This window comes from Aquarana catesbeiana, linkage group LG07 (assembly GCF_042186555.1).
Source record: "Aquarana catesbeiana isolate 2022-GZ linkage group LG07, ASM4218655v1, whole genome shotgun sequence".
NCBI lineage: Eukaryota > Metazoa > Chordata > Amphibia > Anura > Ranidae > Aquarana > Aquarana catesbeiana.
Genome location: NC_133330.1, coordinates 292043948 through 292063888, shown reverse-complemented (window position 1 = coordinate 292063888; position 19941 = coordinate 292043948). Strand labels below are relative to the sequence as shown.

General features: G+C 42.4%; 1 protein-coding gene across 2 annotated transcripts in view; it reads left to right on the top strand.

Annotated features, from left to right (window-relative positions):
* Nucleotides 1-19941, top strand: part of ZFYVE9 (zinc finger FYVE-type containing 9) — a 164576-nt gene that overhangs the window by 127183 nt on the left and 17452 nt on the right. For both annotated transcript variants that reach the window (XM_073593534.1, XM_073593535.1), the window contains 5 exons: nucleotides 3225-3380; nucleotides 7983-8207; nucleotides 10253-10335; nucleotides 14221-14325; nucleotides 15949-16099. In XM_073593534.1, coding sequence (XP_073449635.1) covers nucleotides 3225-3380; nucleotides 7983-8207; nucleotides 10253-10335; nucleotides 14221-14325; nucleotides 15949-16099 — 720 coding nt within the window. The remainder of the gene's footprint in view (nucleotides 1-3224; nucleotides 3381-7982; nucleotides 8208-10252; nucleotides 10336-14220; nucleotides 14326-15948; nucleotides 16100-19941) is intronic.

The following is a 19941-nucleotide window of genomic DNA, read 5'->3' as shown; positions in this document are numbered from 1 at the left end:
TGCACGTTTGTGCGCAATTGTAAAGCATGTCATGTTTGGTATCCATGTACTCGGCCTAAGATCATCTTTTTTATTTCATCAAACATTTGGGCAATATAGTGTGTTTTAGTGCATTAAAATGTAAAAAAGTGTGTTTTTTCCCCAAAAAATGCGTTTGAAAAATCGCTGCGCAAATACTGTGTGAAAAAAAAAATTAAACACCCACCATTTTAATCTGTAGGGCATTTGCTTTAAAAAAATATATAATGTGTGGGGGTTCAAAGTAATTTTCTTGCAAAAAAAAAAATTTTTTTCATGTAATCAAAAAGTGTCAGAAAGGGCTTTGTCTTCAAGTGGTTAGAAGAGTGAGTGATGTGTGACATAAGCTTCTAAATGTTGTGCATAAAATGCCAGGACAGTTCAAACCCCCCCCAAGTGACCCCATTTTGGAAAGTAGACACCCCAAGCTATTTGCTGAGAGGCATGTCGAGTCCATGGAATATTTTATATTGTGACACAAGTTGCGGGAAAGAGACAAATTTTTTTTTTTTTGCACAAAGTTGTCACTAAATGATATATTGCTCAAACATGCCATGGGAATATGTGAAATTACACCCCAAAATACATTCTGTTGCTTCTCCTGAGTACGGGGATACCACATGTGTGAGACTTTTTGGGAGCCTAGCCGCGTATGGGACCCCGAAAACCAAGCACCGCCTTCAGGCTTTCTAAGGGCGTAAATTTTTGATTTCACTCTTCACTGCCTATCACAGTCTCGGAGGCCATGGAATGCCCAGGTGGCACAAACTCCCCCCAAATGACCCCATTTTGGAAAGTAGACACCCAAAGCTATTTGCTGAGCGGTATAGTGAGTATTTTGCAGACCTCACTTTTTGTCACAAAGTTTTGAAAATTAAAAAAAGAAAAAAAAAATTTTTTTTTTTGTCTTTCTTCATTTTCAAAAACAAATGAGAGCTGCAAAATACTCACCATGCCTCTCAGCAAATAGCTTGGGGTGTCTACTTTCCAAAATGGGGTCATTTGGGGGGGGTTTGTGCCACCTGGGCATTCCATGACCTCCGAAACTGTGATAGGCAGTGAAGAGTGAAATCAAAAATGTACACCCTTAGAAATCCTGAAGGCGGTGATTGGTTTTCGGGGTCCCGTACGCGGCTAGGCTCCTAAAAAGTCCCACACATGTGGTATCCCCGTACTCAAGAGAAGCAGCAGAATGTATTTTGGGGTGCAATTCCACATATGCCCATGACCTGTGTGAGCAATATATCATTTAGTGACAACTTTGTGCAAAAAAAAAAAAATAATAAATTGTCACTTTCCCGCAACTTGTGTCAAAATATAAAATATTCCATGGACTCAACATGCCTCTCAGCAAATAGCTTGGGGTGTCTACTTTCCAAAATGGGGTCATTTGGGGGGGGTTTGTGCCATCTGGGCATTTTATGGCCTTCAAAACTGTGATAGGTAGTGAGGAGTAAAATCAAAAATGTACGCCCTTAGAAATCCTGAAGGCAGTGATTGGTTTTCGGGGCCCCGTATGCGGCTAGGCTCCCAAAAAGTCCCACACATGTGGTATCCCCATACTCAGGAGAAGCAGCTAAATGTATTTTGGGGTGCAATTCCACATATGCCCATGGCCTGTGTGAGCAATATATCATTTAGTGACAACTTTTTGTAATTTTTTTTTTTTTTGTCATTATTCAATCACTTGGGACAAAAAAAATGAATATTCAATGGGCTCAACATGCCTCTCAGCAATTTCCTTGGGGTGTCTACTTTCCAAAATGGGGTCATTTGTGGGGGTTTTGTACTGCCCTGCCATTTTAGCACCTCAAGAAACGACATAGGCAGTCATAAATTAAAGGCTGTGTAAATTCCAGAAAATGTACCCTAGATTGTAGGCGCTATAACTTTTGCGCAAACCAATAAATATACACTTATTGACATTTTTTTTACCAAAGACATGTGGCCAAATACATTTTGGCCTAAATGTATGACTAAAATTGAGTTTATTGGATTTTTTTTAGAACAAAAAGTAGAAAATATCATTTTTTTTCAAAATTTTCGGTCTTTTTCCGTGTATAGCGCAAAAAATAAAAACGGCAGAGGTGATCAAATACCATCAAAAGAAAGCTCTATTTGTGGGAAGAAAAGGACGCAAATTTCGTTTGGTTACAGCATTGCATGACCGCGCAATTAGCAGTTAAAGCGACGCAGTGCCAAATTGTAAAAAGTGCTCTGGTCAGGAAGGGGGTAAATCCTTCCGGGGCTGAAGTGGTTAATGACCTGACCTACATAGCAGGAGACAAGATCCCTGTTTCCAATAATCAGGAATTTTGGTGAATCTCACCATTGTTACTATTTTCTTCTATTGGCATAGTTGTTTAGGACCACAAGTTCCCAATTTCCACCAGACAAGCATATTAGATGGCAAATAATCTCATAATCCTGTGTTTGTTTTGACCGATCCACTGAATTTACACACATGGTATACCAATGGACATGTAGTTTACTATAAATTGTTTGTTGAGCTGTTGAGGATTGGTGTTCCAATGCAGCTCTTGTTCACTGTCCTTACAGATTAGTGGTTAAAAGAGAAGTATGGCCAAAGCTTGTACACTAAAGCTCGCTGTTGGTTGACGTCACTCAGCCAGTACAAGCTGGGGAAAGATCCCAACTTTACAGTCGGGATCCACCCAGATGCCTGGACCGGAAGCTGGCTCAGTCTCTCAGCTGTGCCGCTGGAAGACTGCGCCAACCGATCCCTCCCCTCTCCAACCCAGCACTCCAGTGAATGTTAGAGGGGTAGAGCAGAGAGCTGGTGACTGGCAGTCACCGCTCTCTACTCAGAGCGGAGGGGGGGAACTGAGTGATCAGCAGTGTTTGATCGCTCAGTTTTCACCCACCTAGGTGAATATAAGGTTGTTGTTTTTTTTTTATTATTATTTTTTTTTTTTTTTGTTAATCCATACTTCTCTTTAAAATGTGACCTAGACATGTATTAAAATGTGAAGTTTTCATTGGCTATAACTCATGTAGCTGCTATTAGTTTTTTCTTCAAAAAAAAGCTAACACTAATGACATAGGGTAAATGATAACTGCTAGGTGCAAATGCTTGCTATAACACTAGGTATGCAGCGTATACTTCACCACAGTAAATATCCCATGTTTGTCTACAGAGAGATGCACGGGTTTCAATAGGTGCTCAGTGTTTTTTCTTTCTACAGATGTGAACAGGAAGTGCTGGTGTTTCACCACGAAAGGCATGCATGCGGTTGGCCAGGCAGAGATAGTCATCCTGCTGCAGTGTTTGCCTGATGAAAAATGCTTGCCTAGAGACATTTTCAGCCACTTTGTGGAGCTCTACAAAGAATCTTTGGCAGGTGAGAAGGGGACATATGTGACTAGATTTACCAGGTGCTGGTCTCTCTGATTCCTGAAAATCAGATAATACAATGCATTGTGCTCTGTATTTTAATATTATAAAAAGTCCGCCCCTTAAATGTTTGCTACACTGGACTTTGTTAGACTAAAGTGGTATTAAACCCAAAAGCAAACATTTATTATAATGCAGCTAATTCTTAGATGTAATGGCTGCGTTAGTTTCCTTTTTAGGTGTTCTTTCTTTTTTTTTTTTTTTTTATCTGGTGAACCATCCAGCAAGTTTGTTGTTTTTTAAAAGCACAAGCTCTCCTGCAGAATGTTTCAGTTTACGTGGATGAGACAAACCACTTAACACTGGCAGGGCGCTTAGAATGATCCGCTTTTATTTATTCATGCAAAACCTTTATCCTAAAAGGAAAATAACTGTTTGCTGTAACTGATTATAACATGTGAGCTGGAGTTTGGCTTCAATTTGTTAGTGGTTCTAAATCTGCTAATACATTTAACACTCCCCTCCCCCACCCCCCCTTCCCAGATAGACAATGCTGCCGCCTGCTGTGCCTCCTGTGCTCATTCATCCAGAGTTGTGTCTCACTAATACAGGAGGTTTGTTACCTGGTCAGATCACCGGGTGAAAACCGAGGGGGAAAAAGCCAAAGAAAAGAAAACTGACGCAGCCACCACATCTAGTGATTGGTAAGCTGCAGTATAATACATTTTTGGTTTTGGGTTTAATACCGCCTAACTTGTAGGGTAATTATGGTTAATCATAACAATAAAGTACATGAGAACTGGTAAGAATTCTGAATTTGTTAGACTTTAAAACCTGTCCGGTTTAGGCACATTGTACACATGGTACACTGTGTTAAAACCCAATTAAAATCAGAAAATAAATATGCTAGACCAGGGGTCTCCAAACTTTCTAAACAAAGGGTCAGTTCACTGTCCTTCAGACTTTAGAGGGGCCGGACTGTGCCCAGTGGGAGTAAAAAACGTCCTGATATCAGTGAGAATAAGCAATGCCTCATCTTTGGTGTCAGTGTGAGGAATAACACCCATTGTTGGTGTCTGTGGGAGGAATTGTGCCCCATCATTAGTGTCATTGTGTGAAATTGTGCCCCATCGTTGGTGTCATTGGGAAGAATTGTGCCCCATCATTGGCATCATTGGGTGGTATTGAGCCCCATCATTGGCGTTGTTGGTAGGAATTGAGCCCTATCATTGGTGTCATTGGGCGGAATTGAGCCCCATTGTTATCAGTGGATGAAATGGTGCCCCAAGAGATGGATAACAGTAAGCAAAGTGCCGCATCCAGCCCCCAGGCCACAATTTGGAGACCGCTGTGCTAGACCAACAGAAAAGCATAGACGTTCAAACATTTATTTAATCGTGCCTATGTGACAACCTCAAATTTGAGCTTCCTCGCAGTTAAAGTGGTTGTATACCCTTTTTTTTTGTATTTTTACCTACAGGTAAGCCTATAATAAGTTTTGCCTGTAGGTAAAATGAATATCTCCTAAACCTGTACGGTTTAGGAGATATTCACCTTGCATGCAGCCGCTGACGTTAGCGGCGCATGCGCTGTGAAGGTCCTTGCCGGAAAGAAGACTCCCACGCGCATGCTCGGGAGTCACGACATCAAGGCTCCGGCCACTCACAGTTCCGGAGCCGCGAACCCGGAAGACACGCCGAGGGGAAATGTCAGCTCCCTCGGCGGTGACCTGGATCAGCTGCCGATGCCTCATCCTAAGGTAAGTATTTCATAATGAGCTAGTATGCGGTGGATACTAGCTCATTATGCCTCTTGCCTTACAGATTTAAAAAAAATTAAAATTTTGTGTGGGTATACAACCGCTTTAAACCGACTTCTTGGAAAATGCTGGGAATGTAAGGCCTCGTGCCCACAGGCGTTTAAAAAATAAGCTGTAAAGCTAGTACTGATGCCAGGAAAAAAGCGGTGTTAAAAATGCCAACAACCCTGGCCATTGATTGTCGGGGTCTGTGGGCGAGGGCTTATCGGAATCTGGAAGCCCCCTTTAACAAGGGGGCTGCCAGATCCCGGCCCCCCACCCTATGTGAATCAGTATGGGTATTTTATTAAGGCAGCTCCGGTGTCTCTTCAGATTTCTTTTCCCTTCTCCGGCTCTTCTCCCTCTGCCGGTCCTTCTCCTCTCTCTGCCGGTCCTTCTCCTCTCTCTGCCGGTCCTTCTCCTCTCTCTGCCGGTCCTTCTCCTCTCTCTGCCGGTCCTTCTCCTCTCTCTGCCGGTCCTTCTCCTCTCTCTGCCGGTCCTTCTCCTCTCTCTGCCGGTCCTTCTCCTCTCTCTGCCGGTCCTTCTCCTCTCTCCGCCGGTCCTTCTCCTCTCTCCGCCGGTCCTTCTCCTCTCTCCGCCGGTCCTTCTCCTCTCTCCGCCGGTCCTTCTCCTCTCTCTGCCGGTCCTTCTCCTCTCTCCGCTGGCTTCTCTCTCTGCTGTCTTCTCTCTCCGCTGTCTTCTCGCTCTTTTGCCAGGTCTTTTCTGCTGTCTTCTCCCTCTGTTCTTCCTCCGGTGTTGACTCAACGCGATCTCCCGGTGTAATGCTGGGTCCGCCGTGTGCAATGACTTATATTGGCATGGGGCGGGGCCACTTGCTGACCTCTTACGAAGACTCCGCCCCCTCATTGCCCCATCATGCCCCGGGTGGTGACGTCACAAATGGGCGGGGCCTCTGGGTGAAGTCAGCAGGTGGCCCCGCCCCATGCCAATATATGTCATTACACATGTCCGACCCAGCATTACACCGGGAGATCGCGTCGAGTCAACATCGGAAGAACAGAGGGAGAAGACCCGGCAAAAGAGAGAGGAGAGGGAGAAGGACCAGCAGAGGGAGGAGACGTCGCCAGAAGAGCTGGAGAGGGGTAAAGAAATCGGAAGAGATGCCGGAGCTGCCTTAATAAAATACTTTAAAAGCCTGTGTACTGTATTTGTTTCTTTTGGACACTTTTTTTTTTTTTTTTAGGGAATGGGTAGGGGTACAATGTGGCTAATAAATTACTTTAAAAACCTGTCTAGTGTGTTTTTTTTTATTGACACTTTTTCCCTAGCTGAATGGGTAGGGGTACCATGTACCCCATACTCATTCACCTAGGGTGGCGGGCTGGGATCTGGGGACCCCCTTGTTAAAGGGGGCTTCCAGATTCTGATAAGCCCCCGCCCGAAGACCCCGGCAACTGTTGGCCAAGGTTGTCGGGAAGAGGCCCTTGTCCTCACCAACATGGGGACAAGGTGCTTTGGGGTGGGGGGCGCAAGGCCCACCCTGCCCCCCCCCAAAGCACCCACCACCCCATGTTGAGGGTAAGTGGCCTGGTATGGTCCAGGAGGTGAGGGTGCAGCTTGCTCGCCCTCCCCCCCTTTCCTGACCTGCCGGGCTGCGTGCTCGGATAAGGGTCTGGTATAGATTTTGGGGGGACCCCACTCCATTTTTTGGGGCAGTGGGGGTTCCCCCTAAAATTCATACCAGACCGAAGGGTCTGGTATTGTCCTGAGGGGGAACCCCACGCCAATATTTTTTTTTTTTTTTTTCATTTTGGCGGGGGTTCTCCTTCAAGATCCTCAGAACACAAGTCGCACCCAAGTCCGATCATCATGATCCGACTTCTGGTGCAACTGCTATTTAAATCAATGGGCTCCCATAGGTAACCATTGATTTTGAATAGAGGTAGAGAAACGTCTGATGAGGCTTAACCCTCTATATGTAGTGTTAAATGGCGTTTAACAGCTTTTACCAGCATCTGGCGTTTTTACAGCTCTGGAGCTTCAGAACACGCTGGTCCTGGGTTTTTTTTGGAGCTTAAAAACGCCTATGACACTTGCAGCTCAAAACGTCTGTGTGGGCATGAGGCCATAGACTAACATGGAGAGGTGTTTATAAGCTGTAAAAAAACGCTCTTAAAAGCAGCTGTAAAAACGATGTGAGGACTGTTTTTTGAAACTATTAAATCAATGGGTAGTTCCACTTCAACTGAAAATAAGGAGGGCTGTCCTCTGTGTGAGAGCAACTGTTTGTGTCAAGCAGTCAACGCAACTAGTGTGAGAGTTGTTGGTTGGAGCACAATATTTTTGACTGTGCAAGGGGTATCAGACTGCGTGATAGACTGCTGCTCTGACACAGGCAGTTTTTCACATTTGTAGTCTGTTGTGGGGAAACTGACTTTTCTGGCCGGTGCTGGAGCGCAATAACCTAAATATTGTAAGTCATTTTTTATCCCCATAGACGGTTTTCGTTTTTTCTAAAGCTGCAATTGGACTTTTAAGGCTGCTAAGTAATTTACTCTGTGGCCTTACAACACTGAGTTAGTGCCGAAACAGTACCTGCAGGAGAGTTTGTATGTTTCCCCATGTTTACACCAGGTGATTCAGGTTTCATCCACAGTCAAAAGTTTACAGATGTGTGTGTTTGCATTCTGTTGCATGTTAGATTGTACACTCCATCAAGTAGTTCCCTTAATTCACACTAGACACATATTCCTTGCCACTACAGTCATTGATCGGCCTTCTAAAACCTGCACCTTGTTTTTACCACCCACCAGTACTTTCACTCTTTTAAATTTGTCTCTTTCATACTAGGTAACATGGTGGGGAGCTTGGGACACTCTTTTGTGAGCCAGAGTTTCCTGGGCAGCAAGGAACATGGAGGATTCCTGTACGTGACACCCACGTATCAGTCTTTGCAAGATTTGGTTCTCCCTGCTCAGCCCTACCTTTTTGGAATCCTCATCCAGAAGTGGGAGACACCATGGGCCAAGGTTTTTCCCATGCGTCTTATGCTGCGCTTGGGAGCTGAGTATAGATGTGAGTACCTAAATATATTGTGGAAAGACTCATCATGTAGCTTTCTGATAGGCCTGTAAAATCTTCTGGATCAACCTTTTATTCCAGGTCGTCACCTTTTAAACTGTATTTGTGGTCAAAATGTAAAATGATATATTAATTTCCACATTGTATTTAAGTTGTTTCTAGCCTACTCCTATTAATCTGAGCAATGTTGGCGTTTGTTAACTTACTTTGCGAAGATCCCCCCACATTTATTTCCTTGAGTTCTGCTATACATATCCACAATGCCCCGTAAGTAGGCACTGCTGTGTCACACATTTCACAGATCCTGCCTTCTAAACTACAGAGGTACCGAGAGGAGGAAATTCAGGAGGCGAAGTCAGTACAGGAATCACTGCTTGTAGGCAGCAAGGTACCATTGGTTATGTTGTCCTTTAAAATGGAACTTAAACAGCAGATGAGAATCTGCAAAGCATGCAGGGAATCCAGGAATTGGCGAAAAGAGAAGTTTAGCAGACAGGCAGCACTCACAACATGAAAGGAGATTTTTCAAGTAAGCTTATATTGGAAACTCATTAATAATTATTATTTATATTGCTATTACAATGTTAATGTTATAAAATGAAAGGGTATGCTGTGATCATTGAACCCCTTTGAGGCCATTTACACGTCCTATAAGGTCCAGACAGTGGATTCCTGCAGCAAGAATCAGCGGAGTCACCTGTCCCTAGCTGCATGTAATTGCTGGATATGTGGATACATGCAGACAGCCACAGCACCTATTAGCCTGTCATTGCTTTGTACATGCTTTCGTGTCTCAGCTGTCTGTAACCACCTATGATTGAAACCGCAAGAATCCGCTTTCCAGACCTTATGTAATGTTTAAATATAGCCTATGATGGATAAAATTACAGTTCTGTAGTACAATGTTTGCATGCAGTTATAATGGTACTTGTGTTATATTTATTATTGGTTTTGGATTATATGAGGCCTCCTACATTTCCAAGCTTTTTGAAGACCTTGAAAACATAAGCAGCTTTTACCCCTTCTCAATTTTAAAAATAAGCTATTGGCCCTTTTTTTTTTTTTTTTTTTTTTTCTATAATACAGTATGTTAACATGACCTACTTATTGTAATAAGTAAATGCTTTCTGTATGGTCACATTTATTTATTTTTTTTTGTTAGTGTTTTGGAACTCCCTAAAATGCTGTGTAAAATTGGAAGTAGTCATTGCTCAGTAGATGTGATTAAGCTCAGAGCTTTAAAAGAGTAATTAATGTTTCGCATGAGCCAAAGTCAGCAACCTAAACTGTACTGATCAAAGTCTGGTATTTTTTTTTTTTTTTTTTCACAGGTAAAAGTATGGAAAGTTTAGGCACTTTATTGTAGCTATGATCAGTAAGAAACTGTAGGAACAGGCTTTCATCTTGTAAACTTTGCTGGCTCTTTTCCATCTCGGTGTTTAAGTTGCTAGTGTTTTCAAAGCAGCCATCAGTGAACTATTAGGCCTCGTTTACACAGGCATACTACAGTGTACACTCACACAAGGGCTGTGTTTTCCCATACGGGGATGCACAGGTGTTGCATGCATCCCCATGTAGGCAATCCCATTCATATTAGTTGAGACACAGCGGCTACACAAACACTGCTGCTCCCAGTTTGACGCCATAACTAAAACTAGAGCGTGCAAAATCTGGTGCAACTCTGCATAGAAACCTATGGGCTTCCAGGATTTTTTTTGTCAATGCTTAATTGAACAAACTGAAGTTAGAAGCTGATTGGCTACCATGCAAAGCTGCGCCAGATTTTGCACACTCCAGTTTTAGTAAATAAACCCCACTGTCGGTTTTGAGAGCCATGCAACCGCATGGTTGTCAGCTTGGGATCAGCGGCTGTGTCTCTGCAGCCACTGCGTCCCATTTGACACGAATGGGACTGCCTACATGGGAATGCACAGAACAGCTGTGTGAACGAGGCTTAGGCACTCTTATATTGCTTAGTATGATTAGAATCATTACCAGACAGGGTGTGTCCTTATAGATTGTCTTCTGTTTCCACTTAGTGTATCCATGTCCGCTGTTCAGTGTCAGATTCAGAAAGCCTTTGTTTGGAGAGACCGGCCACACAATCATCAATGTCCTGGCTGTGAGTGTCCACACACTAGTCTGTCTTCAGCCTAAAGTAATATGACATCCACCTCTGTTTTCTTTTCTCCAACATTTTTTGCTCTCACATAATTTCCTTTTACTCTTACATTGACCCTGCATACAGAGGGATTGTTGCATGTCATTTGTAATTCCAACACTAGCAGTTGCTGGATTGGCAGTATACAGGATATAAATGGGTACAGCAGAGAAAACTGGGAGACGTGCTTTGCATTAAGGCCCATCTCCATGATTTTACGCTAAATACCTGTCTGTTGTAAGCTGTCATTGTCTGACTTACAAGCTGCATATTAATTCCGCAGCTCACTTGCAAGAATGCTAGACAGATAATTCACTGCCTTGAATTGAGCGTGCGATTTTGTGAGTCAGACAAGGGCTGCCCTGATCAGAAATGTATTTAGTGTGATATGATTTCTTTTAGTTTAATGCTGCATGCCCCCAATTTTCGTGAGATGCAAGCCTTACTTTAGGTCTTTATTGTCTTTGAGGCTGGCATAGTCTGTTCACCACAATTGTTGCATGTAGTGTATATTTAATAAGTAATGGCGCCAACCAAGGTTTGTGCTAAAATTTAGAAAAAGCTTCCCCTTTTACAGGTGAACTAATCACCCTTTGACACGTGAAATAAAGTAAATAAAAAGGACGGCGCTAATTCTTCATGTCATAAATCATTACCAAAAAACTTTTTTTGAAGAGAAAGGAAAAAGTCCACATAACCTCATAGGAAGTGTTTAATGTTATGAAATAAGTGATATTGGAAGTCTGTGCTTCACCAACATGTGAGAAGGAAAAACTCACCAAACAGCAATTTTCTAGATCAACAATTGCATAGATATCACATAAATGAAAAGGTAAGCAACATCAGAGAGGGATGGTCCGTGGCTTGTTTTTGAGCATCTGTGCAGACAGACGCTCAAAAAAAGCAGAGTTAAATAACATTGGGCAATATAGCCTGTGCAGGTTGGCCAATAGTATAGCCCAAAAATTGCACTTACATTCGTTGGTGCTATAGGCTAGCACTGGCATGTACAGCTCAGTAGTAGGGAAAAAACACGCAGTTTCCTCGACTCTTGGCGTGCGTTCCACCACTCAAGAGACAGGAACCAGGCGTACCAGAAGTGACGTCCGTGCGAAAGAGCGCGCAGCCTCAATGCATTTCGTGGTCTCACGTCTTCAGGAAGCTTGCTCTTCACCATTTTATTGTAGCTTTATATATCCAGAAGAGACAAGGCAAAAACCGGTCTCATTGGTTGCACTCATCATGTGTCACTTTATATTAAAAATCTCCAAAATAGGGTTTTAAGCTTTAATTAGTTACATAACAGATGTGTAACAATTAGCGCCATCCTTTTTATAATTATTGCATGTATTGCATTTCATACCAGCTGAATACTATGAACATTGATTTTTTTTTAAACGTTTGGCTTCTTTTCCACTGCTCCGGTGCAAAAACGCTGTAAAAACGTAAAAAAAAAAAAAAAAGAAGAAATTTAACTAAATAATGCACCACAACACAACCACGGGTGCGTATTTTGCTTGAATTTGTAGTGCTGCTCGAAGCAAAAAATGAAGATATATATTGTCCCGCTGGTGCTTAGGAAAAGGGTCCAGACATGATATATCACCATCCAGTAGTGTGTAGTATGCTTTGAATAATCGCCGCTCTCCTAGTCCAGTCATATGACTAAGCCCCAGTTGGTGGGGTGAAACATGTCAGAGGGTGTGACTTGTGAAGTGGTATAAGGCTGTGGCCATCTCACACATTTTAACAACATAGACTGGACTATGAGAGTGGTTATTTTTCTAAGCATACTATGCAGATGCATTTTTTATGTGCTTTTACAGCATTTTCCATTCATTTCAGTATGGGAGGTATGTTTTTTGGTGCGTTCTTTTTTTCCACACCAAAAATGCAGCAAGAAGGACTTTGAAAAATGCAATGGACCTGCAACTGACCAGTGCGAATAGTTCCATGGGATTTAATGGTCAGGCGTTTTTCTTCCGCTTTTTTTTTTAAACGCTAAACGGAAGAAAAACTGATCAGTGTGAAAGCAGCCTAAAATTATCCTTTCTGTCTTTTTACTGCTTTTAATATCTTTTTCCTTCAGTCTTCTCACCTACAATGTCTCCCATATTCCACATTCATCCAACACTTTTTTCCACTTGCAAAGAAAAGAAACCTGTTGCATAGGTATAGATGAACATCCCCAGCACTCCTTGGCGCTGGGTGCTGGCTCCTATAAGGCTCATCTCTGCCTCTCAATAGCACCTAAACAAAGAAAAAAGATTCAAGCAATGCATAGATGTTTACCACAGTGACTTTTGCTGTTCCGGTGTCTGCATGGAGTGTGTGTGTTCTTCCTATATTTGTTCAGATATCGCTTAGATGCTTTTAGTTTTTCAACCAGTCCAAAACCTAATACTTAGTTGGCGTCAAAGCTTAGGTGGTCTGCTTAGCATCAGCACCAGGTAGATTAATAAAATATACGGCCAAAAAAAATCCGGATTGTTGCCTCCTTTATTTCCTCCTCTGTGCTTCACACAGAAAGCCATTTACATCAGTTCTGGCATGTGAAAGCACTTAAAAAAATGTAAAGACCCCACCCCCAACAGTCATACACACATATTAAGAACAAACAGGATTGAAGAGTTAAGAAAAGTATGGGATTTAGAGAAAAGAAAATGTATACTCACCTAGGTGCTTCCATGCCTGGTGTGGTCAGTTTCCTTTGATCTGATGCTGCATCTGTCCCCCGCCAGCTCAACTACGAGCTGAGCGATCAAAGACCCCTGATCGCTCAGTTTTCAGCATTCTGTGAGTGGAGAGCTGGGGACTGTCAGTTACCGACTCTCTACTCTGCCCCTCCAGTACTCAATCGAGCGCTGGGCTGTGGAGGGGATAGAAGAGACTGGCTCAGCCTGTCAGCGGATTGCTGACAGTCTGAGCCAGCTGTCGGTCCAGGCTTCTGTGTGGTTCCCAACCATATGGTTGGGATCTCTGCAGAACTTGGACCGGCTCTGTGACTTCAATCGACAGTGGGCTTCAGAACGAACTGCACTACTGTGATCCATAGGAGAAGTACAGCCAATATACTTCTCCTTTAACTTAGCATTGGTTGAGGAAGCGCATGCATCTGGGGGATACCTAAACAAATATGGGAAGGACACACTCACTCCATGTAGACACCAGCACTCACCATGTCATATCCATGCAAGATGAAAAAAAGGTCTCCTGAGATAGCAATAATTTTGTAATTGAATTATAAAATCTCTATGTACACCCAAGATTTATATTCCTTTAATTCTTCCACCTTGCTTATCCTCTTTCCACTCTGCCTTTAAGCCTAGTACATATGTGCCTAAGTGTGCAGGCCATTGCTCTTCACTTGTTCCCCAGCTCTTCTCTATTGTGTTGGATTCTTCACGATTGTATAATGTTTGCTAACCTCTTGTCCAAAAGGGAAGGTCGAAACAGCAAACGGGTCTGCGGTCCTTTGGCATAGCATCATTTGAAACCCTTTCAGATCTTTATTTTTCTTGTGCCTGAGGACTTTATTCAGCCTTTAAACACAAGACCATCAGACTCTGAGACCCTATAGCATGGATAACTGTTTCTAGTCAGGTGCATTTATTAACCCTGCAGTAATTTCTATTTGGAGCTCAGTTTAGACTACTAGTATTATCATAAAACTATTATGAAATGAATTCTTGTTTAAAAATTAGGTTCTGTGGGATTTGAGGCTTTAAACATAAAAATATGAATTTATATTTATAAATCTAGATTAGAATGCTTTATCAAGAATACATGGCAGACCTGCTTCATCCCTTTCCCCTTTCACTCTCTGCTTGTATTTTTCACATAAAGGATTTCCGCAACTACCAGTACACTCTGCCGGTGGTTCAAGGCTTGGTGGTGGACATGGAAGTCAGAAAAACCAGCATTAAAATTCCCAGCAATCGATACAATGAGGTATTTGTTCTTGTGATAGCTATTCAGTTCTAGAAAGAAAGATACTTTTCCTGACGTTTCCATCTCAACCTGCCATTGGTTAGGGTTTTTTTTTTTTTTTTTTCTTTTAAGGCTAACTCCACCATTAAGACTATGTTATAAGTCATGCCACTATTTAGGGTGTAACATGGTGCCAGACGTTTTTTCTCCCCATAGCAGTTGTCATGTTTTTAAATCGGTGCGGCTCTGCCTGGCTTCACAATCATGTGACAGAGATCTGCAAATTAATAAAATAGTCCTGTCTGCCAGTGCAGTTGAAGTACTTGTAGTTCTCAATGGAATGCAAGCTCAGTGATCGCTACTCTTAGTACAATGACGCCTCCTCCATCTCTCTAGCTAAACGTCAGTACCTTGGTAGACACAGAGCTGGAGGATGAGTCAGCAGGAGCCTAGCATTGCACCTGAAATCCCACTGATTGCAGTTGCAACGCTTAACAGGCTCATTTGCAAAAAAATAATAAACTCCATCTTCTTTCTTTTTTTCTGTAAGTGATCTGGTAACCGGTTGTGGGCCACAATGAAATTAAATGGTTCAGGAATTCGATTTTATTTATTTATTATTGAATAGCATAATGCATATTTTAAACCGCAATCAGGATCATCATTTTCCATGAGACCAATCCTCGTTTGTTGTTTACCCACTGTTTATTCACAATCACAAAAATCTATTTTTTTTTAACTAGATCCCAATTAATCCCAGTCTCGCGCTCAGGTGTGACCAGCTGAACCAGTGTTGCAGCCTTCACTATATCGGAGTTTTTGCAGCCATCCCTTTAATTGCCAGAACAAGGATTGTAGACAATCTAAACAAAAAACAGACCAGGAAAGACATGACCTAGTAGTGTAATAAATGTGTTTAAAAGATAAAATGACACATAATGCATACACATGCTCCCAAAATGACACCAAGCTCATCAAACAACTGTGAGAATCATCCTTCAGAATCCCTGTATGGATGCCACTAGATGTAATCCACTCAGCTAAAGGCTCCTCTTCCTGTGTCTGTGTGTTAGGAAGGAAAGAGAAGAGAGGGGAGCCGGCGGCAATAGCACCTTGTGTATGACATCTGTCGGGATAATGGAGGACTGGCAGTCGTTCAGTAGAGTGACGTGTACCCAAAGGAGGCTGTGCGGGTTGCCATGGGTTTGAGGTCATGGGCCGCATTGTAAGAGTGTGTTGCTTTTATCTCTAGATGGGAGTTTATAAATAAAGAACATTTTAAAACATGTTCATTCTTTTCAGTCATTTACTGAAGGCTCAAATAAAAAAAAATACCAAATATAAAAAGGACAGGGGTTCTGTTAGGTTCTAGTATATATGAGGTCTTTGATATTTTTGAGTCTTCAGTGATCATGGATGGGCAGACAAAACCTCATTATTTTCTTGATGTAAATCACAGTCTCACTGAAAGGCATTGTGTTCTCGCTACTTTTTTTTTATAGATATATTCTATGTTTTACTCCTATGGATGCTGTGTTGTACAGATTATGATTGGGACATGCTGGTATTGTTTCGGCCAGCTCCATGGTTATCATGCTGCTTTTCTCCATTCCGTTTTCTGTACTCGTTTCACTTGATTTGTAGATGATGAAAGCCATGAATAAATCTAATGAGCACGTCCTGGCTGGAGGCACATGCTTCAATCAGAAGGCTGACTCTCACCTGGTGTGTGTGCAGAATGATGACGGCAATTACCAGACGCAAGCCATCAGTATCCACAAGCAACCGCGTAAAGGTGAGGACAATTGTGCCTGTATCGTGTGGATACTGAAGATAAATAGCCTCTAGTAATTGTAGAATTGGTGATTAATGTCTATTAACGTATTATTGAAAGTTTTAAAAGAGATTTACCACTTTCATATAAAGTTAAAAGCCTTTGACTTGTGCCTTGTTGCAATCTGGTTGGTTCTTCTTTCTCTGGGCCCACTTTCATTCAGTTGTTTTCCAGATATAATAAGCTGCCTCCAGGTTACTGCAGCTTTTGCAACCATTTGCTCTCTTTAGTGTAGCTCAGAAATACATTGCTTTTAGTGGGCTTTTAAACTAGAGCAACCTTAAACCTAAAGACATTTGAGCTACTCTGAGATTTCTTTCTGCCTCTGCAATGCTGTTCTGCAGTCTAATAGGTAAAGGAATTCAGAGTAGGGAGAGTCAAGTAGAATGCACTGAGGTGTAGATTGTGGCTTTTATTTTCAAGCTGATATCCATATAAACAGCTAGTTATATCTAAATGTAGTTGTAATTTTTGAACAGGTTTAGCTGCCAAAGTATTTACAAATTTTTGTAAAGTCAGTCTTCAGTCTCCAAACTCAGGCACTACTGATAGACCAATTATCGGTGCGGCCGATATTCACTTTTTCAGAAAAAACTGACCGATATCGCTGCAAGGGGTTTGCTTTATTGTAATAACAACCGATGCCCCCCTCCTGCCGCTCGCCCGGGCTCTCCCGTCCCACCGGGGAGCCCAAGCAACCAGCCGGCATGACCGCCGGCTGGCCAAAGACCCGAACAAAGCCGATGCTTCGTGTGGGTCTCGGATCTAGTAACCCAGAAGCAATGTCATGACATCACTTCCCGGATTACTGGCATCTTAAAATTGCCAATTTAAAAAAAAATAAAGTATTCAAAAACGCAGATCTTGACGCTTTGAATACTTTCAAGTGCAGAGGAGGGGTTTGGGGTCTTATAGACCCCCGATCTCATCATAAAAAGTACCTGTCATTGCCTATTACTGTCACAAGGAATGTTTACATTCCTTGTGACAGCAATAACAGTAATAAAAAAATGTAAAAGGAAGGTGAAATTTTTTTTTTTAATGTACAAAATATCGGCAAATAGTATTAGCTATCGGCAGGAGACGTGGCCGAAATATTGGTATCGTATCGGCACTGGAAAAATGATATTGGTCGATCCCTACCAGGCACCCCTGCCAGAATGCATAGTGAGTTTTTTTTTGTTTTTTTTATTAACACTGATCTTAAAGTGGTTGTAAACCCGGAAAAAAAACCCAACAAAAACAAACCCGGTAAGACAAAGGCATAATGAGCTAGTATGCATTGCATACTATATGAAATACTTACCTTAGATCGAAGCTGTTGCAGCCTCACCATCACAAATGTGGGAGTGCTAATTATGATGAAAGACTGTATGGTGATCTTTTATTTAATTGCTCTGCCTGCTTTTGTCTGATCTAATTAAGTAGCTCTCATCTGAATAGCACTAGACTGAGAGGCCCAGGGATTGTCGGATATGTAGTTTCTTCACAAGATGTGTCCGTTCTTAGGCCCCTTTCACACAATCATCATCCGCCTGCTCAACGGGGACCAGTGGATCGGTCCCCCGCTGAGCAAGTGGACTCCATGTAACGGACAAGCCCGTGTGAAAGGACCCTTAGACAATAGATTGAGGTCATTCATTAACCTGTGCTCTGCCGCATGCCTCATGTTTGTACACAAACGGAAACTTCTGACACCGGAATGTGAATATTTACAATACCATAGGATGGGCACACAGGCCAACAGATGAACATAAATGATCAATGCAAGTGAAAAACACAAGGTGCAGGTAGGATGGTTTAAAATGCCTTTAACCACTTCCTGCCGGGAGGCCATCCTATGCCGTCCTGGAATTTAAGTGGAGATATCTAAATGATGCTTTTTTTCAGCTGGCGTTCCCTGCAATGTAAAAGTCATCATAGCGGCTGTTTAGCCGCCTAATTGCTTTTACAGGCGGCGGGAAGGAACATCAGGATGTCACTTCCGGCGCCGGCAGATGTAAACGCTGCCGCTTTATTTTTTGCTGGGAAGCTTAACCACTTGCCGACCGCTGCATGAGGGTGTACGTCGACAGAAGGGCACAGATGGGCAAATGGGCGTACCTGTACGTCCCTCTGTCATCGCAGGCTAGCAGGCGCACGGCTCCCGCGGACTCCATGTCAGCTGGTGGCCTTCGATCGTGGCAAGGAGAGGCAGAACGAGGAGATGCCTATGTAAACAAAGCATTTCCCTGTTCTGCCTAGTGACATGACAGGGATCTACTGCTCCCTCTCATCGGGAACAGTGATCTCTGTCATGTTCTAGTGAGCCGATCCCTACAGTTAGAACACACTAAGGTAACACTCTTATCCTCCCTGGTGGTTTTCCCAAGTGTGGCTCGGGGTTTAATTTCAGTACTATTAGCGGTAACCCCGAGCCTCGGGATTGCATTGCAGGATCCTGGTGCGGTATACTTACCTTGTCCCCAGGATCCTGCGATGTCCCCCCGCTGTGTCCGCAGGCTCTGTCTTCCGCCCTAAGCCTCTGTGTGCTGGCCTCCATTCCCTGCGAGCGTTGTGACGCATGGGGGCGGAGCCCGGCGGCAAATTCAAAAAATGTAAAAATCATAACACATACAGTACTGTATGAAATTATTTCACATCCCTTTAGTCCCCAGTGCTTTGTCCAGTGCCCTGCATGCAGTTTTATATTATATATACTGTTCTTTCTGCCTGGAAACTGGAGATTGTCCATAGCAACTAAAAAGTGTCCCTTTACTTCAAAAGTGGTTTTAGACCAGCTAGAAAACAGCGATAATAAATTAGAACACTTGCAGAATTGAGTGATAGTGAATCATGTGGAAATGTATTTTATTATTATATTATTATTTGTTATAATTATTTATTTATTGTATTATAATTTATGATTTTGTGTTTCAAACTTTATCATACCCTGGATGTCTACTAGACTCTTGTTTGTACAGATTTAAGTGAGTTATTGCTAAGAATTACAGGCCTACAATATAAAACGCCAAATTTCTATGCAAAATAATTGTACCTCTTTGAGACGCAAAAATCTGACATAATCATACCGCCAGGGAGGTTATCCTCTTGATCACCCCCTAGTGTTTAACCCCTTCCCTGCCAGTGACATTTATACAGTAATCAGTGGCTATTTTTAGCTCTGATTGCTGTATAAATGTCAATGGTCCCAAAATAGTGTCAAAAGTGTCTGATCTCTCCGCCGCAATGTCGCAGTCCCGATAAAAATCGCTTATCACTGCCATTACTAATAAAAAAAAAAAAAAAAATTTAAAATGCCATAAGTATATCCCCTATTTTGTAGACGCTATAACTTTTGCGCAAACCAATCAATATTGCAATTTTTTTAACCAAACATATGTAGAATACATATCGGCCTAAACTCAGGAAGAAATTAGTTTTTTTATATATTTTTTGGGGATATTTATTATAGCAAATAGTAAAAAATATAGCTTTTTTTTTCAAAATTGTCGCTCTTTTTTTATTTATAGCGAAAAAATAAAAACCACAGAGGTGATCAAATACCACCAAAAGAAAGCTCTATTTGTGGGAAAAAAAGGATGTCAATTTTGTTTGGGTGCAACGTCGCATGGCCGCGCAATTGGCAGTTAAAGCGACGCAGTGCCGTGAAAAAATGGCCTGATCATTAAGGGGGCAAATTCTTCTGGGGCTGAAGTGGTTAAGATGTTGTTTGTTTTTTTTTTGGTCGCAGGCTTTCCAGCCTAGAGAGATCTGGAGACTTATAGACTCCAGATCTCTCCGTAAAGAGGACCTGTCATGCC